The sequence below is a fragment of the Pseudochaenichthys georgianus genome, chromosome 10 (genome assembly GCF_902827115.2).
Source record: "Pseudochaenichthys georgianus chromosome 10, fPseGeo1.2, whole genome shotgun sequence".
NCBI classification, from domain to species: Eukaryota; Metazoa; Chordata; class Actinopteri; order Perciformes; family Channichthyidae; genus Pseudochaenichthys; species Pseudochaenichthys georgianus.
In genome coordinates, this window is record NC_047512.1 from 12,224,607 (window position 1) to 12,244,937 (window position 20,331).

At 42.1% G+C, this 20,331-nt stretch overlaps 1 protein-coding gene across 1 annotated transcript in view; it reads left to right on the plus strand.

Moving 5' to 3' along the window:
- LOC117454067 (cohesin subunit SA-1-like) overlaps positions 1–20,331 on the plus strand; it is a 51,865-nt gene that overhangs the window by 21,626 nt on the left and 9,908 nt on the right. Inside the window, exons 9-22 of the mRNA XM_034093144.2 lie at positions 1,050–1,148; positions 1,709–1,788; positions 6,720–6,827; positions 8,757–8,853; positions 10,149–10,251; positions 13,511–13,614; positions 14,046–14,138; positions 14,717–14,809; positions 14,922–15,122; positions 16,145–16,212; positions 16,309–16,396; positions 17,423–17,503; positions 19,213–19,305; positions 19,960–20,128. Coding sequence (XP_033949035.1) covers positions 1,050–1,148; positions 1,709–1,788; positions 6,720–6,827; positions 8,757–8,853; positions 10,149–10,251; positions 13,511–13,614; positions 14,046–14,138; positions 14,717–14,809; positions 14,922–15,122; positions 16,145–16,212; positions 16,309–16,396; positions 17,423–17,503; positions 19,213–19,305; positions 19,960–20,128 — 1,477 coding nt within the window. The remainder of the gene's footprint in view (positions 1–1,049; positions 1,149–1,708; positions 1,789–6,719; positions 6,828–8,756; positions 8,854–10,148; positions 10,252–13,510; positions 13,615–14,045; positions 14,139–14,716; positions 14,810–14,921; positions 15,123–16,144; positions 16,213–16,308; positions 16,397–17,422; positions 17,504–19,212; positions 19,306–19,959; positions 20,129–20,331) is intronic.

The window sequence follows — 20,331 nt, forward strand, 5'->3', positions numbered from 1 at the left end:
GACGACCGGCCGTTCTGTGATTCTCCAGAACACACAGATGGCCAGTCCGCCCTTACCCTGTATTCAGCAGCACTGCAGCGGTCGATAAATGCCGCTGAAACACATTAATAAACAATGAACCACGGCACTCTGGAGAAAAGTATAAGGTTGGAGAAGTCGTTATTTAATTTAATCTGGCTTCGTGTGATTAAAAGTAACACGATCATCGACCTGACGCAGTCCCCCATTGTTGTTGTTGTTGTGAGCGCCGTTGGGGAGAAAATCAGCGACGTAAACGGTGGCGTCATGACGCAGCAGAGGCAGCACCAGTCGGGCTCTGGGCGGTGTGAACAAAACGGTGGCTGAAAAGATCCGGTTCCGAAACCAGAAGAGCACTAGCACGGAGCTAGGGAACCGCGTTGGTGTGAAAGGGGCATTAAGATTGCTTCTAGACCTGCCACCTATACACTTGTGTGTATCCCTCTATATTAGCGAAGACGAGAAACATTTTCACACAGTACAAATTATGTTTGAAAGGGCTTATGGCCAACAAATATTGATTCTGTTGGATAAGATCATTTCCGAAATTCAAGGTATGTATTTAACCAACTATTTATACATGTTTTTATAATTTAATACTAATGATATTAGTTCATCTTAAACCTAATCTGCAATTAAGCAGAACCACCCAGTTCAAACAGAATGAATAAACATGCAAAAATAAAACCTGTGCCCCATTCAAATGTTAATTTATAAGTTTAAGGTCAGCGTATTTTGAATGAAGCTTGAAACTGTTCAGTACGGCCCTTGAATCTCACCTGTGTCACAGTGGCAGCAGCTGTTTGTCTGCAGCTCTCTGCAGGGCAGCAGTGGACTGCAGTGTACAGGCTATAGGCATCTTTTCATGTTATATTCAAGATTTATAGTCAGAAAGCCTCTCACACCAGACGGCGCTATTGTAGAATATCTGTACACATACCCAAGAAAGTTCACTCTACCTCACACAAAGAGAAATGTCCTCTCGGTCTTATATCAGTCTGTATGTAGTTACAGTGTGTTTCTTTCTTCAGCAAAGTCCAGTGCGTCTGCAGTGTGTCCGTGCCCTGCAGGCCGTGTACCAGGAGAAGGAATTCATTGGCCGCCTGGAGCTTTTCACCAGCAGATTTAAAGTGAGGCCTCCCTCTGGATTGGACTCATCTCATTTAATGTCTCTTTTCCCCCTCCTTCTCCCTCCTGTCTGTCTGCCTGCCTGCCTGTCCATCTGTCTGCCTGCCTGTCTGTCTCTCTGTCTGTCCTTCTGTCTGTCTTTCTGTCCGTCCCTCTGTCTGTCTGCATACCCTTTCTTTAATCTATTGTGTCAGCTTATTGTTTCTATTTTGCTGCCTGTCTTCGCAGTATTATTGTGCCCCTCCCACTTCTTTGCCTTTTTTTATTTATTTTCTATTATTATTCACCGTTCTGGTTTGTTGTGTTGGTCTTATCCTTTGTCTCTGGGTGTGTGTCTGGGATCATTAATTGCTGCCAATTACTGTTGGTTAATAAGCTTTGTTCAAACACATACAAACCCTCCTAAGCCACATGTGCTGCTGCAGATAAATGGTTTTCATGCCATGGCTTTGTGCCTAATCAGTTGGTTTGTATGCGTGCATGCATGTCTGTGGGTACTTTAATGTGTGTCATTTTTACACCCATGTGTCTGCTGGCATGGCTGTTCTTCTGTCTGTTTAAGGAGAGGATGCTCGGCATGGTGCTGGACAAAGACCTGGATGTGGCAGTGGAAGTGGTCAATCTGTTGCTGCTGATCCAACAGTGAGCACTCTCTCTCTCTCTCTCTCTCTCTCTTTCTCTCTCTCTTTCAATTCAAAGGGGCTTTATTGGCATGAAAGTTAAAAGAAACAATGTTTCTACGTCATCGAGTGGAGCCGAAGGACTGTTTTTTTTTTTTTTAAATCTTTTTATTGGCTTTTTGACAGACATCACAATGGCAGTACAGTAGGTACACATGTATAGAAGATGGTCTGTAGGAAAATTAAATAGTTACCTCACCCCTATGGGCTATGATCACATTATAAACAAGACATAAATCAAAAAGTTACAAAACATAAAACACCAGCATCAAAAAAAGAAAGACAAAAAAAGGGTAGAAATTACATGAAATACAAAGACCAATAACTGAAAATTACATACAAATACAGATGCTTCTTCATGTTAATAGTCAGTAAAAAATAAATACCAGGGAAATAACGGTACTGCAAGTTACATGAGGAAACAGAAGACAAAAAAAGTAATGGTGAATGTATTAGGGAGATAAGGAAAGGGGGAAGTGAAGGTCTCTCCCCCCCCCCCCCCACCGGGTTCACTCACACCTTATCAGCATCAGGGTTGATTGTAAGGTCATTGATTAGCAGCAGTAAGGGAGTCCAGGTCTTATGAAAGAGTGTCAGGGATCCTTGTAGTGAAAATCGTATATTTTCGAGATTAGTACACTGTAATAGTTCCTGTATCCACCTGTCATGTGTGGGTGGGGAGACGTGCTTCCACTTAAGAAGAATGGAACGCCTGGCCAGCAGGGTTGTGAAGGCGATGACCCGCTGGGTCGTGGTGGGCATGTTCTGTGTTGCGGGGACGCCAAACAAGGCAGTTAGAGGGTTACGGGGTATGGGTGTGTTAAGGGCCTGCTCAAGGGTTTTGAAAATACTAGACCAGAAGGCATTCAGGCTGGGGCATGACCAAGACATATGTGTGTGCTTGGCAGGAGATTGCTTGCATCTGTTACAGGCATCGCTTCTAAGAGGAAATATTTTTGGCTAGTTGAGCATTGGTAAAGTGAGCCCTGTGGAGCACCTTACACTGCATTAGACCATGCCTAGCACAGATAGGTGAGGTTTGTCCCAAACAAAGAATGTCCCTCCACTTACTGTCAGATATGTCTACACCCAACTCACCCTCCCAGGACTCTTTTATAGATGTAGTAGAGGCTAGGTCAAAGGAGGCAAGTTTCCCATAAATAGTAGATACCAGCCTTTTTTGGTCACAATCAAGGGTGAGAAACTGGTCAATTCCTGACTCAGGGGGGGGCGGTTGGGAAAATGGGGAAATTGCTTTTGAGCAAAATGCCTAATTTGGAAGAAGCGGAAAAGATGACTGTTTGGCAGGTGATATTTGGCTGACAAGGATGCAAAGTCAGAGAAAACCCCATCCTTGTAAATACTACTGATTGTGACAAGCCCGTTGGCGGCCCACATTCGGAAGGTGGGTTCCGAGCAGGATGGAGAGAATGAGTGATTATTTAGAATCGGGGATTGAGGCTCTGTGTAAGCCATGTTGCCTTCTGAATTGAAACCAAATCTTAATAGTACTGGTAACAATTGGGTTGACTGAGATTGTGTGCGTCATTACGGGGAGTTGGGAGCAAATCACAGAGTGTAACGGTACGTCCACACAGCAGCTTTTCAAAAATCTTGAAAATCTTGGAGCTGGGCGTGTCTGACAGCTTGGGGATTTTTTGCGAGCAATGCGACCAACAACCAATCACATGAATCTCCCGCCCCCGACATACAAAGCAAAAAACCCCGGGGATTTTCGCGAGCAATATATATATATAAACTCCCCAAACAGGCGAAAACCTACCAGTTTCACCCACTGTCTCTGCCACCTCCCTCCATGCCTGGTTCCTCCGGTTTGTATCCCGGTAATAGTTCTGGTCGTAAAGAACCGGGTGATTTGCTACCGTAATTTCTCGTTTGGAATATGAGGAAATGAACTGCGGTCTGGTTCTCCCTGCTTACACGCAGTTTGATTGGCTAGCGCTTCTACTGTCAGATTTGCATAAACGTGTTTGATTGGCTGGCGCTTCCAGCTCAGCTTCAAAAGTTGAACATTGCTCAACTTTGGAATCCTGGACATCCTGGAAATCTTCGCTTCGCTCCCCCACAATGCAGTTCGGCGAAAAGCATGGCAAAGTGACGTCATCCCCATTCAAAGTCAATGGGCAGAGAAGCGTTGGAAGCGGTGGAAGTTTCTTCTGAAGCTGCTGTGTGGACGTACCGTAACGGCCCCTACACACGGCGGCGTGCGTTGGCGGTGGGCGTGTCTTGAGCTTGGGGAATCAACGCGAGCAGCCCGACCAACAACCAACCACATGAATGTCCCGCCCCGGACATACAAAGCAAAGCATTCATGCTACATCCATGCTGGCTAAATATACTGTCTATGCTTGCTAGCTGTCCATTCAAACGAAATACACTGGATATAAACTCCCCAAACAAGCGAAAACTTACCAGTTCCCCCCACTGTCTCTGCCACCTCCCCCCATGCCTGGCTCCTCCGGTTTGTATCCCTGTATGTTCCCTACCGCCACGATCATTTTCTCCTCCTTTTGTTGACATATGGGAAATAACTGCGGTCTGGCTCTCCCAACATACACCCGGTTTGATTGGCTACTGCTTGTACTGTCAGATTTACATACGAGGGATTTGATTGGCTGACGCCTACGTCGAGGCGGCAAAAGTAGAACATTGCTCTACTTTTGCAGCGAGCACCTCGAGAGAAGCTAAGCTTTGCTCCCACAATGCAGTTCGGCGAATCGTGACGTCACCCCATTCAAAGTGAATGGGCAGAAGCGTTGAAGCGGCAGCGCACGCCGCCGTGTGTAGGGGCCGTAAGGAGCTAGAGGAGGAGGAGATCTCCATGTGAACCCATGGTGGGCTGGAGTTAGGAGTCTTGGGGCCAGTCCAGTAAAGGAGTCGGTTAATATTAGAGGCCCAGTAGTAGTGACGGAAGTTCGGGAGTGCCAAGCCGCCCTCCGACTTGGGGAGCTGAAGAATTGATTTTTTAAGACGGGCGGGTTTGTCATCCCAAATGAACGCATTTAGTTGACTGTCAAGACTGGTGAAAAAAGATGTATTGATGCAAATTGGGATATTCTGGAAGAGATATAAGAATTTCGGCAGAATTACCATTTTAATAAGATTGACACGGCCAACCAGGGATAAGGTAAGGGAAGACCACCTAGATAGATCCGATTTGCATTTAGCTAAGAGTGGTTGAAAATGTTTGGGAAACAGATCTTTAAAGGAGCTGGTGATGGATACCCCCAAGTATCTGAAGCCGTCTGATGCAATATTAAAGGGAAAAGCGGTTGGGGGGAGTGTCTTCGCCAGTTGGTTGACAAAAAATAGTTCGCTCTTTTGGAGATTTAATTTGTAGCCTGATAAACGACCAAACTGCTCAAGGATTGACAATATAGGAGGGAGAGAGGACACAGGATTGGAAACGTATAGGAGAAGGTCATCCGCGTGAAGGGAACGTTTGTGATGCCCTCAAACCCATTGTGGCCTCTGAGCCATATAGCTAGAGGCTCGATGGCTAAATTAAACAATAGGGGAGAAAGCGGGCAGCCCTGGCGTGTCCCACGTTGGAGAGGGAAGGCAGACTATTGAATGCCATAAGTGTTTGCCGATGCAGAAGGGGAGGCGTATAAAAGCTTAATCCAAGAAATAAATTTGGAGTCAAAGCCAAACTTTTCTAAAATGAAGAACAAGTAGCTCCACTCCACCCTATCAAAAGCTTTTTCCGCATCGAGTGAAACTATGCCTTCGGGGACATTGTACGGGGGCGAGAAAATAACATTAAGTAGCCTCCTGGTATTGAAGAAAGAGTGTCTCCCTATCATAAAGCCTGTTTGGTCAAGCGGAACTATAGAAGGTATCACGAGTTGGAGGCGGAGGGACAAAATTTTAGCCAGTATTTTACAATCAACATTTAGGAGGGAAATTGGTCTGTAGCTGCCACAAAGAGTAGGATCGTTATCCTTCTTCAATAGTAGAGAGATGGATGCCATGGACAGGGTTTGAGGTAATCTGCCCCATGATTATGCGGTGATTGTCTGCGTTCGGGATTTTAGCAAAAAGGTTAATAAAGAATTGGTCATCATCCCAGTTGGGTGCGTAAACGGAAAGACTGTTTAAATGCATGTTAAATGCCCAGCATTCGGGGCCACTCAATTACGTAGTATACTTGAAATGGCTCTGCAGCAGGTATACTCGACATTGAGAAACGGTCTCTCTCTCTCTCTCTCTCTCTCTCTCTCTCTCTCTCTCTGAAGGATTCACCTTTATCTGCAACATACATTACAGGAACTTAACTGGCATAGATCAAAACAAACCAAATATTGCAAGTTTTTTACTATTTCCCTCTTTTTGCTTGGATTGTTTTGTGCTTTATTAAAACAAATGATATTAATATAATTAGTTATAATGTTATCCAGTTATTTGATTCAGTTGGTCTTTGATACATGAAAGTGCCTGAATAAGAATCTTTTTATACCAAATTCTCACTTAGAAATGTGAGATGAAAATCCCAAATACTGCAAATAGATCCTGGTTGTCCTCCTTCCAGGTCCAGTTTCTCGACAATAGAAGTGAAATGGTTACTCATAGGTGTGATAACACTCTTTGTCGTACATGTGGATGAATCACAGTGTGATTGGCCAACATCTCCCACCACTGACTCCACTCACAACTTAGATGTAGATAACTGAAAGAGAAGACAATGTGATTATGAAATGTATGGAAAAATCCTACTGATTGTTAATAAAGGTTATATAAATAGCATAGTGTACTGTGTTAAATACCTGTTGAAATAAAACTGAAACACTTTTAGACAAGAGGCAAAACAATGTCGGTTTTTAACCTTGTGTTTTACATTGTCCAGTAAGAGTTGTATGTGCACATATGCAGGAGCACAGAGGGTGGTCTGAGAGAGGAGGAGTGCGGACACATCTATCCGCTGGTCTACGCTTCAAACCGAGGCCTGGCGTCTGCCGCTGGCGTCTTCCTCTTCAACAAGTACATTTTCATGTTTCCTTTCTGCAAACTTTCAGACTGTTTTAGAACATTTGTAGAGTAGAGAAGCATAAAGATAATACTGATTCAAACCATGGATGTATAATAAGAACGGGATACAGCGTCGGAGGCGGGGTCTCGTTCTTTCCTATGAGAGCTGCTCATTGGTGCTTGAAGACAAAATGGCCCAACCTTTGAGAGCGAAACGTCACAGATTACCCATCATGCCTGACTGTAAGAGTCAATGTTAGTCAATGGGAAAGAGTATTTCCGGGCCCAGGGACATCACGGACTGATACGGATGTTGCAGTACCGCCGTTTGGACACCATGAATATTTTCCTCAGAGTCCGGCGCACTTCCTGGGGGCTTGATTCAAACCGGTTGATTGTCAGCTAATCTGCCGTCAATTGTTACCATTGTCTTAAATTCCCACATATGTCCTGTCCCACATAATGGTTTTACGTTGCACACAAACACACCGGTGCAGACAGCAACCACCTATTGTCATAGCAACACACACAACTGGGTTGCTAACGTGTGGACTTTCTGCCTAAGTGATGCGTCTTTCTCTTAGCATCTTTTTAGGACTAGCAACACATTTTGCAACTCTCACACCTTTACAATATTCCTCATTCATTTATGGTTTGGTTTAAACAAATACATTGCTCTAGATAGATAATAAATAGTTGACTCTCTGTTGTTGGCTTCTCCGTGGTAGAAAATATGTGATGCTGTCTTATAGCTATAGAAAGAAAATTGGAAGTGGCAGGTCATAAATAATACAAATGAAAAAGAATAGAAACTGGAATTTGCCAAGGAAATTGCATCCCTAGTGGTGTGGCTCTTCCTGTAGTGGACAGATATGTTTCAATTTCTATTTGTTGATTGATTTTTTTATCAAAGACATTCCGCCAAATCAAATCATTAGATGTCTTTCATGACCTTGATACATACTACATGTTACAAGCAGTGTAAAACACATATGTGACCCGCTCTATCGAAATCAGTCGGAAGTCGCAACGGCTCATTTCAAAATGAACGTGGATTTGCGTGTGTTTTGTTTGATTTTAAATAAACAAATTCTTGACTTTCAGAATATGATACTTTTATTTCCAAAGTCACACGATAAATACATGTTTAAAGCTTGTAAAGGGAAGATGACAGCCACCTCTCACTCGCAATCTGCTCTTCCGCTGCGCCGCTCCCCCTCCCTCCGGCTAAAATGATGAATGTAAGGCGTATAGTGATCATAGATAACACGGCAGGGTCCGTTACAGTTTGTTTTCATCTGATTTCAAATAAACAAAGTCTTGGCTTTCAGAATATTAAACTTGTTTCGGCAAATTCAGATGATAAATACAACTTTGAAGCTTGTGACGGCATAATTACAAGCGGAGAACGGAGTAACTTGACGTCACAGCAGGCACAACAACAGCCGGTGTTTCTTGTGAGTGTTTTCCCCGGGAAACAAACACAATACACACAAATGCAAAATTGTACAAACACACACGTATACACACACTCGCGAGCTTCCCTCAGACCAGTAATCCAAACGAAAATATTTTCCCTCCGTAGTATTTTGATCATTGGCTAATAATCAATCAGATCGATGGATTCCAGAGAAGAGGAAACTTTGCCTTTTTCTCAAAATGAGGACTCGGTGACAGTCATTATATCATGTGACATATTTTGCTTAATATGTGGAGTACAACAACCATCCTGGTATCATTAGAAAGCTAGGAATCTCCTCTTTCCAACAGTATATACAACTCAAAATGTGTCTTGGGTCAATGCGACTGATTTCGATGGAGCAGCTCACATATGTATACTTCCCTTTGTAACTAAGCATCTGCCTTAAATCAGTGAGCAATGTTCCCATGCCAGTTCTTTATTTTTGGTTGATGTAAATATTTTGTGTGTTTGTCTGTCAGGCTGAAAAATGTGATTGGCAGTGAGAACCAGGTGAATGGTACAAGTGGAAATGCAGACCTCCTTCAAATCCTCATCTCCTTCTACATGCAGAGTGAGGTAGTGTCTCTTTCTGCCCTCATTTCCATCTTTCCAATCATGTTTTCTGATTAAAAGTACTGTTCAAATCCTATAGAAACATGTAATCCAAATCCTTGTTCACCTTAACACAAAACCGTGGTTCAGTTAGGTCAACTTTTGGTCTTTAAAACCCTTATAAAACTTGCCCCTGGGAAACGCTCTAAAGTCACGCAATAAGATTAATTCTCTGGCAAATCCATGTTTTATTTTGAGTTCCCTATGGACGACTACATTTATCCACCAGGCTTAGCAGGACATTTTACAGAAGAAACAGTAAAACAACACTCATGTAAAAAAAAACGTCAGGAGTAAGCCAAGTCTCACAGCAATGAGTCGATTCGCAAGACCAATTTTTGTAACTCGTGGCCAATTCTCAAGTCTGCAGCTCTCGGTTAATGCATGCCACGTCTCAGAAGTCTGTATTCTGAAAGTCTCTGCATGACGCAGTACATGTTTTTATGCGTTTGAACTGCAAACTATCCATGTGTCATGGGTAAAGTAAATGCCATAGAGAGGCCAAGTCCCGCCCATCTACTTCCGACCCATGGGACCTTATTTCGGAAAAATTATGTATTGAAGTCAATGGGGAGAGAAAGATTATCTTTCGATCCCGTTTGAATTGTGCCACGAATTACACATATGATGTTTGTCAATCTTAAAAAATCATTTCCATGTCAAAAAAGTCACAGTTTGTCGTAAAACTGTTGAAATATAAGACTATGAAAAATACGCAACTAGAAAGACTACAAATCCCAGAATCCTGGTCCCGCATGCTGGCTCTTACGGAACCGACTAACTCCCCTTGTGTGTATGTACAGCTCTCAACGTGCCCAGACTTGGAGTGATTTTCACCTCGTTCAATACTTTTCGCCTCATTCTGAAAGAAAGAAGTGAAATGTGCCAACGTGACGGCGGTCTTGGTGTGTGGTGCGAGGCGGGAGATGTAATTCATGGAGCGGTTTCACACAAAAAAAAGTGTTACTTCACAGTTTTACGAAAGAAAAAAAAATGTACTTGCAAAATTATCTTTTAAATTGACAAACATCATATGTGTAATTCGTGGCACAATTCAAACGGGATCGATAGATAATCTTTCTCTCGCCATTGACTTCAATACATAATTTTTCCTAAATAAGGTCCCATGGAGCTCCCCCGGAAAGGGAGGGACTTCGCCTCTCTATAATTGTTCAGAAGCAGATAAGTGTTTTGCAGCTGGGTATTAAAAGTACGTTTTTAGAGTTAATCTAAAACAATGTCCCTTCTCCCCCTGACAGTTCCACGAGCACGGGGCGTACCTGGTGGACAGTCTGTGGGGCGTGGCGAAAGCTGAGCTGAGAGACTGGGAGACCATGACCACGGTTCTGCTGAAGGAGTCTGGTGAGGAACAACAGACCTCAGTCTGAGCTGCAGCAGAGATAGAGCTCAGTGAGGATTTCTACAAGGATATGAAGTCCAGCCAATGGGAATAAAGTAGCCTGCCATGGGACCCTCTGGAGAAATGTTCCATCAAAGCCCTAACATTGGTGGCTTCATGCACATTATAATGCCAGTATAGCTTCATACTCATTATTAATACATATTTAAAATCATAAATATTTATTGAGTTATTGGAACAGGTTTAGGCTTCATGTGCGTTTAAACCATTCTGTAATCAGCAATGTACTACTACAACTATTTCTAAATGAGCAGTTCCAAAATGAAAAATCATTTAAAGCTTGTTTTTTATTGATTTATTTAGACATGCCGTAATAAAAACTGAAATATGGTTGTGGTATGTTTTGTTTGACTAGAATCATAAATACACTCTTATACCATGACAATAGTTGACGTTTTCAAAAGAGGGCAAGTATTGGTTGTAATTTAAATTATTCATAAGATAAATGTATGTTGAATAGAAAAGTGTGACCGCATTGATTAATCAGGTGAAACTACTGAATCAACTCGACCTTTAAAAGCAGTCTGTGAATAAAGATAATCAATTTAAATGTATATAACTCATGTTATATCTCAGTAAAGGCCGGGACACACCAAGCTAATTTCGGCCGTCGATGAGAGTCCTGTCGCCCTACTCAGATTGGTGTGTCCAGCACCGTCGTGTCTTTTCGGCCGTGCCGACACCTTCCGCTCCCGATTCAAGTCTGTCGGCAAAATAAATCACTCTGATTGGCTGTTCAGCTTAGCGAATCAGTGCATGAGAAGCGAAACTTCTAAAAAGAAGTGAATTAATAATCTTTTTTCTCAAAGCAATGATACGCCTGTGTGTTGGATGTAGAAAAGTCAGAATCAATATAGAATTTTTTTTATTTTAAAGTAAATTCAGATTGAACACAGTAAAAATGTGTTCAATGTAAATGATTGTGTCAGTCCTAAAACAAACCCATTACTTATAGTGAAAACCACCCTTGAATGATGGAATCGGAGACTAAAAGCTTTAAGAATCCAAACTATAACATATAATAAGTACCCTGTATCAAGATTGATGCAAAACAAGTGAAATTTGACCTTTTTAAGAGAGATTTAGCACAAAAAACACTTCTGGGGTCATTTGGGTGGATTTGACCTATCTCTGGCCCACCTCGGTATATTTGATGATTGACATCTCTTTTTAACCGTTAGAGCCAATAGAATCGAGAGGAAGTTCCTAAAATCCATCTAAACATTACCCATTGGTGAATGAGTGATGCGTAGCCAGAATGCCCAAAACCGGAAGCTGTCATACACTCTAGTAGCTATCGTAGCAGCTAATATGAAAACTCCGTTATTGACATGGGCTGCAGTCGGATAGTTTAAAAATCAGCTCCTAAATTCTAACCCTATCGTCTATTCCTTGACCTCTGAGTGAAACGTCACGGGGTTAAGGGATAGTGGATAGGAGAATCCAAAAGGACTTAGGAGAAGAGACTGCGGTACTTTAGAGAATCCGACTGCACTTTCACTATCCGACGTGTTTATAATGCGCCAGCGGACGTCCTGAATGTGCGTCTGCTGCTGTGGGGAAACCATGGAAACCACAGTTTTCTATACAGCGGACTACAACATGGATGTTTAATGAGAACGAGGGACTACTGTAAACTCATCTAGAGACTCTGCCCCGTGCTCTGATGCTGCTGCTTTGCTTTATGAACGTGGACAACAGAGAAACATATTCTTCAGGACCAAAGTTGGAATTGAAATAAAAAAGGAAAGTGAAACTTATGCTCGTCGCCCTCTCCCTCCGGTCCACATTAATACTAATGATCCCAAAGATTGTATGAAAATCAATACAGATGTATTTATTATAAACGTTAGTCCTTAACATCTATCACTGTGTATATCACCATTCAAACATCTTTTAAAAGTTGAACAAACCCCACACAGCTCAGTAAAGACTGAAATGTTGACTTTATTTGATAATTTCAGTAAAAACTAACGTTCATATTTCTCTCTTTGATTATAATACTGATGAACGTTCAGAAAAAAGCACTTTGGCAACTTACCACCTATGTTTTAAAAAGCTTAATAAGCACCGTAACTTTCATGATATAATTTCTCCGTCATAATCGGTTGTTTCCGTGAACGGCCGACTGTTGTGTGACGGCAAATGCTGCGGCTGCAAGGCATTGTGGGGCAGCATTTTCGCTTCTCCTGTCGGTTAGGGAGGTTCAGTGGTTCCTAAGCTAAAGGAGGTTATAAAGGAAGTTTGAAACCTCCTTTCCTATCATTCTAGAGAATTCGAACGGCACTTATCATGGCTGCCACTGAGGGACTTCCGGGTCATTTCACTCCTTTAGGAAGGTTCCTAAGCTAAATGGACTATTCGACTTCAGCCTTGGAATGATGGATTATCAGTAATCATTTGAAAGTGACACAGACACACTGGATTAACCTTCAGCAGCGTTGTTATCGTTTTAATGCCATTGAACACAACTTTTGATCAGAACAACAGCAAAGGTAAGACAATGTCCCGTGTTTGCTCCGTAAAGCTACGTGGTGTGATATCTGGGATTGTTTCCCATGCTGTGAATTTTGATCGCTCAGTGATGATACTTATATTTCTGGAATCTGTGGAATCTCAGCTTGCTAATCGATATCTTGCTTGTGCGGATCCGATAATTAATAAGGGTATTTTACAGTGAGTTCTGTGCTTAGTGCGTCAGCATTTTTTCGCTCAGGGCTAATTCAGAGCCTTTGTTATTACCATTGTGTTTCGTTTAGCTAAAAATGGTTAATATCGTCTGATAGCTGAGTTTCTTCCCGTTAAGTGAGTATGACACATTCATAGTTTGTTAAATGTTAAGAAACCCTCAGACGCTGTTTCTTGCAAGATGTTGCATTTTTCCCCCTGCCGTCAGGGCCGTCGAGCTTAACTGGTTAAGAATACACACTACCGCCACTTGCTGGTAAGGAGAGTTATTGCCACTCACGCATGCGCAGTGCGAACGTGCTACTGAAGTCTTTGCGGTGTGTTCCAGTGCGACTTTTTGGCCAAGACGCAGGAGACGTGAGGCGACACAACAATCGGGTCCATTGGGACGTGTTCTTTGGTGTCAGTTTGGTGTGTCAGGGCCTTAAGTTGTTTCCATGTGCTGCTCCCTCGCTGCATGGTGCCTCATCAGCTGTCATCCTCTCACTTCTGTTCATCTGTGTGTGTTTTCAGGTCTGATGTACGAGGAGGAGGGGGCTCTCGTAGAGCTGATGATATGCGCCCTCAGACAGGCAGCACAGGCGAGCCCCCCTGTTGGGAGGACTCAGAGCAAGAAGGTGGTGACACCCAAACACATGCATAATAAACCCTGTAGTTTGTGTCTAATCTGGAACAGTCAAGTTAGTGGGCGAGAGAAATGTCTTTGTTTTTACTTCAAATGTAACCATCATACAAAAAGTTTTAAAGCTTCTATACGCAACTTTGTGACACTGTGTTCATCTGTTCATGTCTTATCAAAAATGAGTGCTTATCGTGATATCGTTATCTAGTTTAAGTAACTTTTATTAGGATAGAAAGTTGCATATATTACAGTTTCATAAAAAGTATATCCTTTTCATTTATAATTGTTTGAACTTTACTGGAAATGTATGGTCACATTACTTTGAACACAGGAAGCACACACACATTTAATCAATTTCTCAATGTTTCTTTCCTCACATATGGTTGAATTGCTGGCTTGTGACTGTTGTGTCTGATGTGGGATCAGCTTCTCAGTATGAAGGATAAGAAAGCCCAGGAGCATGACAGGAGGCGCCTCACCATGCACTTCATCCCGTTACTGCCACAGCTGCTGGCCAAGGTACGCTCGAGGCTATTGATATTATACCGTTACATTTCTTACATATTACACAGTGTCCTGCACGAAACAGTTGCACAGTATTGCCTTCACCATAGGTCTATATATAAATATACTTTGGAATGTAAGGGAATATATGGAACAGCATTATGTAATAAGGATAGAAAAGACGGAAACAATGAGTGTATGAGTAGTGTTTCATTTACTTTTAGTAGGATAACTATTTAAAATTCATTACGAAATACTTTTTTTTTTTTTTTAAACTACCGAAATATCCAAATGTAATTCTATTGATATTTCAACATTTGCATATTTGTTAATAAGGTAATCAAACTTAAAGTCATCAAGTTAGATTATTTCAATATTGTGAGAATTGGATTAGGCAGTTGACTACATTTTGTAAAAGCTCATTTGTACTTGTATCTGAAAAAAAACAGTGTTACCCTCCCGACTTGTATATTGCTACCTCATTTCATTGTGAGTGAAGGTAAAATGTCTATGCCAAGTATAGAGAAGCAGTATTTCTTATTTTCTTTGTTGATGTAAAGCCAGTGTTTCTCTCCTCTCTCCCTGGGCTGCAGTACTCAGCAGATGCAGCGATTGTGACTCTCCTTCTCAAAGCTCCCCTCTACTTTAACCTGGAGATGTACAACAGCGTGCCGCGGCTGGAGAAGGTAGGAGTGAAGAATAATCCATTGAAAATGACCCCGTCCCCATGTTTTAATACTACTAAATCTTATTTTAAAGTACTACTAGTTAACCAGTTCTCTATGGATCTCCTCCCAGCATCTGGACCAGCTGCTGTTTCAGTTGTGTGGGATCGTGGAGAAGCACACGGCGGTCACTGTGCTGCAGGCTTGCGCCACCCTGTTCAGCGCCCTCTGTGCCGACAGCTACACCTTCTCCTCCCGCTCTCACCTGGCCTTCAGCCAGCTGCTGGACGGCCTGACCGAGTGCTTCAGCTCCTACCTGAGCGACCTGCTGCAGGTGAGAGTGTGTGTCAGTGGAGCTCTATACAGGCAAAAGGAGCAGGTTAAACATGCACATACTTGGTGTTTATTAGTATGTTGTTATTGGATAAAGTCATGCCCACCAACTATATTCAATTAAACTATGCCAGGACAACTAGGTCTTTGTCGTATACAAATGACAAAGGCTTAGAAACCATTATATATAACAACTGACAGCTTGCGTACCATGCTGTGTATGGATCTGGCCCTTCCTACATCCAGGACATGGTTAAACCATACAGCACGTGCACTCCGCTCTGCGTCAGCCAAACAGCTCGCTGCACCCGCACTGCGAGGGGGACCCAAGTTCCCATCAGCAAAAACACGTGGGTTTGCTATCCTGGCTCCAAAATGGTGGAATGAGCTCCCCATTGACATCAGGACAGCAGATAGCTTACACACCTTCCGGCACTGACTGAAAACTCATCTCTTTCGACTCCACTTCGAGCGATAGAACTATTAACAAAGCACTTATATACTAATAAAGGACTGGCTTATCTAAAGCTAGTTGAGTAGTACTTGAAATGTTTTGGCTCTATGAAACCTGATGTACTTTATGATTCTGTTTTCTTCAAGTTTGTATCTTCTTGGTCGAATGCACTTTGTGTAAGTCGCTTTGGATAAAAGCGTCAGCAAAATGTAATGTAAAGGAATACTACTCCTACAAAATGACCATTTGTTTAACAACTGTTTACCCCACGTCACCTTGCGTTCTTGGAAGAGCATTTTTTTATTTGGCATGCCTAAACTATAAATAAAGAATTAAAAAAACTAAAATTGGGTCATGTTAAAGAACAGCAAAACCATATCAAAACATCCGTTCAAAATCTATAATCCAAATCTCATTTATCTAATTGTATGCTCGCTTCTTCCCAAACACATGCAATTTCAAAAAATAAATGTATGGTTTCAGGTCAGCACGTTGTTTTCGTAGTTGGACTGAAAGAAAGGGTTGATGAGCATGGGTTCTCTGAACAGTGAGTGTGTTTCTGTACTCAGGGCACTGCAGATGACGATAGCGTCTACAGTGCAGCCACTACTCTGAAGAGGATTGCAGCACTGAGCAGGTAAGTGTGTGTGTTTATGATAAACATGGCAGCAGGAGTACATGTTATTTCTTACACAGAAGTGTGTGTGTGCATTTTTGTTTATTTGTTGCGCAGTGCCAAGGACACGACAGTCTGGAAGCTGTTCGACCCTTGCCTTGAGCTTCTGAAGAGTAGGATTGAGTCCAGAGACCTCGACAAAGAGGTTTGTGATAGGGTCGGATCATTTTATATTCTAGAGAGAGCCTTTTGATAACCTTTCAAACGAGGCATTTTATTAGAATTACATGCATTTCAGCCGCCTCTGAAACTGCTCCACGTTGTATAACTATCGTACAGAACATTATAGAGAGGCGAAGTCCCTCCCTTTCCGGGGGAGCTCCATGGGACCTTGTTTCGGAAAAATTATGTATTGAAGTCAATGGCGAGAGAAAAGTTATCTTTGGATCCCGTTTGAATTGTGCCACGAATTACACATATGATGTTTGTCAATTGAAAAGATAATTTTGCAAGTCAAAAAAATAAAAATGTCGTAAAACTGTGAAGTAACACTTTTTTTTGTGTGAAACCGCTCAATGAACTACATCTCCCGCCTCGCACCACACACCAAGACGGCCGTCACGTTAGCACATTTCACTTCTTTCTTTCAGAATCAGGTGAAAATCACTCCAAGTCTGGGCACGTTTAGAGCTGTACATACACACAAGGGGAGTTAGTCGGTTCCGTACGAGCCAGCATGCGGGACCGGGATTCTGGGATTTGTAGTCTTTCTAGTTGCGTATTTTTCATAGTCTTATATTTCAACAGTTTTACGACAAACTGTGACTTTTTTGACATGGAAATAATTTTTGTGTGTAATTCGTGTCACAATTCAAACGGGATCGAAAGATAATCTCTCTCCCCATTGACTTCAATACATAATTTTTCCGAAATAAGGTCCCATGGGTCAGAAGTAGATGGGCGGGACTTCGCCTCTCTATAGTTGGGCTGAACTAAGTGTGTAGGTTCAAACATTTTAATCAGGACATTTTCAGCTCTGAATTTGTAATGCACACACATGACAAAAATATCTACATTTTAAAGGGCATTTTCTACTAGTATTCTTTTAAAACAAATCCTGTAATACCGCAGTCTTTCCGGAGGTGTTTATCAGGCAAGTTGACATTACATGTTGTGCAGCCATGCATTGTACAAAATCTAAACAAATTGAATTATTTTTGTCTGATTTCAGCTCATGGTGCCGGCTCTGAAGTGTGCTGCCTTTAACCTGATGTGGGCTAAAATGAACGCAGTCAACTCAACTCCAGCTGAGGTGTTCTTCTGCAGCAATGTTTCTTTTCTCCGACATTGCATTCACCCTTTTATAAGACGCTTAAAAATAGTTTGACCTTCTCTCAGTCTTTCTCACACACACACACACACCTTGGCTCCTTCCTACCTGCTCTCGATCAGAGCAAACCCTCAGTGTGTCCTTTCTGTGTGTTTGTGGAGCTCCTCTCGTCTGTGTTGTTCAACAAGTCACCGGCTGCACAGACAGCAGGCAATTAACACAACAATCTGTTGCGTTTCCAAGCCCACGATGACACTCAGACATTTATTTCCCACTGGTTCACACTTTTTCATTCTGTTTCTTTTAATTAATTAATTATTTGTCCTCCTCTCTTGAGCTAATTGTAACTTCTTTTTTTTACAGTATTTCTCTCACTTTCTCACACATTATGAGATTATTATTATTGATTTGGGTGTTTACATAAACCAGAGTTCGAGAAAACGCATGCTATCTCCTCCTTGTGTTGCATTTTGTCTTTCATGTATTAATAGCAGCACAGTTTGGCAGGTTCTTCACACACACACATACACACACTCTTGTAGGCTAGAACAGAAGCTGAAATTATGGTGACTTTAATTTGTGACTCATCACTTTATCAATGTCTAGTTTGACAACAGGACGACAGCACTTGTAGCAAAAATAGTTTTTTCTTTCCTTTATCCATCATCAAGAATCAACATGTATATTTTCTACTTTCTTGTTTATTTCTAGTCTTTTATTTTTATTGTACAATGCCTTGTCTTTTTCTGCTGCTGCAACACAAACATTTCCCAAATTGGGATCAATAAAGTACTTCTTACCTTATCTTATAGAGTGCCACAGTGAAGAGTCCTAAAACCCGGAAGCACTTTGCCACTTCCGGTTCCTTCGCCAGAAAGCAATACAATTTCTCCATAGGATTTTGGAAAATAGCTGGAAACAAGGTCTGTGGTTGAAACACATTTAAGAGACGGATCACGTTTTGTTCTACGACATTAAATACATCAGCAGTGACCCGCTGGTGATCTTTGAAGAGTTTACGTGTCTGAGTTAACAAGTGGCTGAATAGGACTACAGAAGTTGTCGAGGCCGTTTTACGTCATTGCACCGAACACATAAACACTCCCGCCAAGTTGGTTTTCCCCCGTGTTCTGCTTGAGAGCAAGTACCTGCCTCCTGCAAACTTAAAACAAACGCTTCAACTTGTACACTTTTGAATCTGTATTTTTTAATATGGATCTTAAGTTGGCGTGACGTTGAAGCAGCGACCCTGCTGTAGTTCGCTTATAGCATAACGTTAGCATTTTGCTTCTGGCGACTAGATTTATGTTTAAAAAATTATAAAAGTAGGGGAGACATGTGGATATTCTCCGGCTGAACAAAACGTGATCCTTCTCTTAAATGTGTGTCAACCACAGACCTTATTTCGAGCTATGTTCCAAATTGCATTGCGTTTTTGTCGAAGGAACCGAAAGGAGTTTACTTCCGGGTTTTAGGACGCGTCACTGTGGCACTCTATACTGTGACCCTTTTGTTGAATGACAAATAGACGATCTTTATAAAGCATTACGTGGACTTTGGTAATCATCATATTTTATTGCCACAGTCTTAAATCCATATTGGTTAACTCTTCTTGCCCCTCATCCTGTCCTGCACACAGACATATAGAAATGTAATAATCTGAACTGAGATCTGCTCACCTTCTGCTCCAGGAGGAATTAAAGCGTCTGAAGAAGGAGATGCGCTCGTTCTGCAAAGTGTGTGAGATGTGTCTGTCTCTGAACCAGACGGAGATCAGAGATCAGGTGAGAAACGTCGACCCATGTGACCTCAGTGGGACAATGTTAATTATGTCTCCTGTTATGCATTACAGATAACTAGTTGCCCTGTTCAAATGAAACAAGTCATTTAACTGTATAATAATTACTTTTTTTCCAATAAATGGTTAAAACTCGGTAATACAGATGGAAAGCCGATGGCGTTGCACGACATTGGTGACCAGCATTGCCTGGAAATATGCCACCAGAACGAATGTAATCTTATATTTTCACAGAAAATTATAAATATAGATGCAACCACTTTGTAATTACCAACAATTTGATTAGTAATTCAAATGTCCTTCACTAACTGTAACGGATTACCGTTCCTTCATTGTGTAATTTAATTTGAAGGGAACCAGACACTCCTCGAAACAGTGAACTGATCGTGGCCTTGCACACTAAGACTGTATGTTATTGGCTTGTTGCTTGGGGAAAAGGTTATTTTTTCTTTTATGCTCTTATATTCTGACAACATTCCTGTCAAAACAGGTAGACGTATTTGTCCTCGAGCCCTCCTTTACACAAAGACACAAAAAGACTCCTCAGACAAAGTGCTGGTGACCTTTTTGTAAGCGCTGACGTGCTTACCTGTCTGTCTTTTCAGAGATTTCTTATATAAAATGGTCCTTTCCTCCGCAGGCGTTCGAGCTGCTGTGCGACCTGCTGCTCCTGTACAGTCAGACTTCGGTCTGCTCGGCGCCCGCCCTCCAGACGCTGGTCCTCCTGCCCTCAGACTCCCTGCGCTCTGAGATGGCTGCGTTCCTCGTGGACTACGTCTTCTCTGACTCTGATGATGACGAGCTCAATGGTATTTTCAAAATAACGCCTACTCTAAATAAATATTTGCATTAACCGTGGTACTTTCCAGAACCACTTCCAGGTTGCGGTCGGATAATCCAAAAATCAGCTCCTAAATTCTAACCCTATCATCTATTCCTTGACCTCTGAGTGAAACGTCACGGGGTTAAAGGCCCTGTCACACTGTCCCGAAATGGACACCCGATGGACACA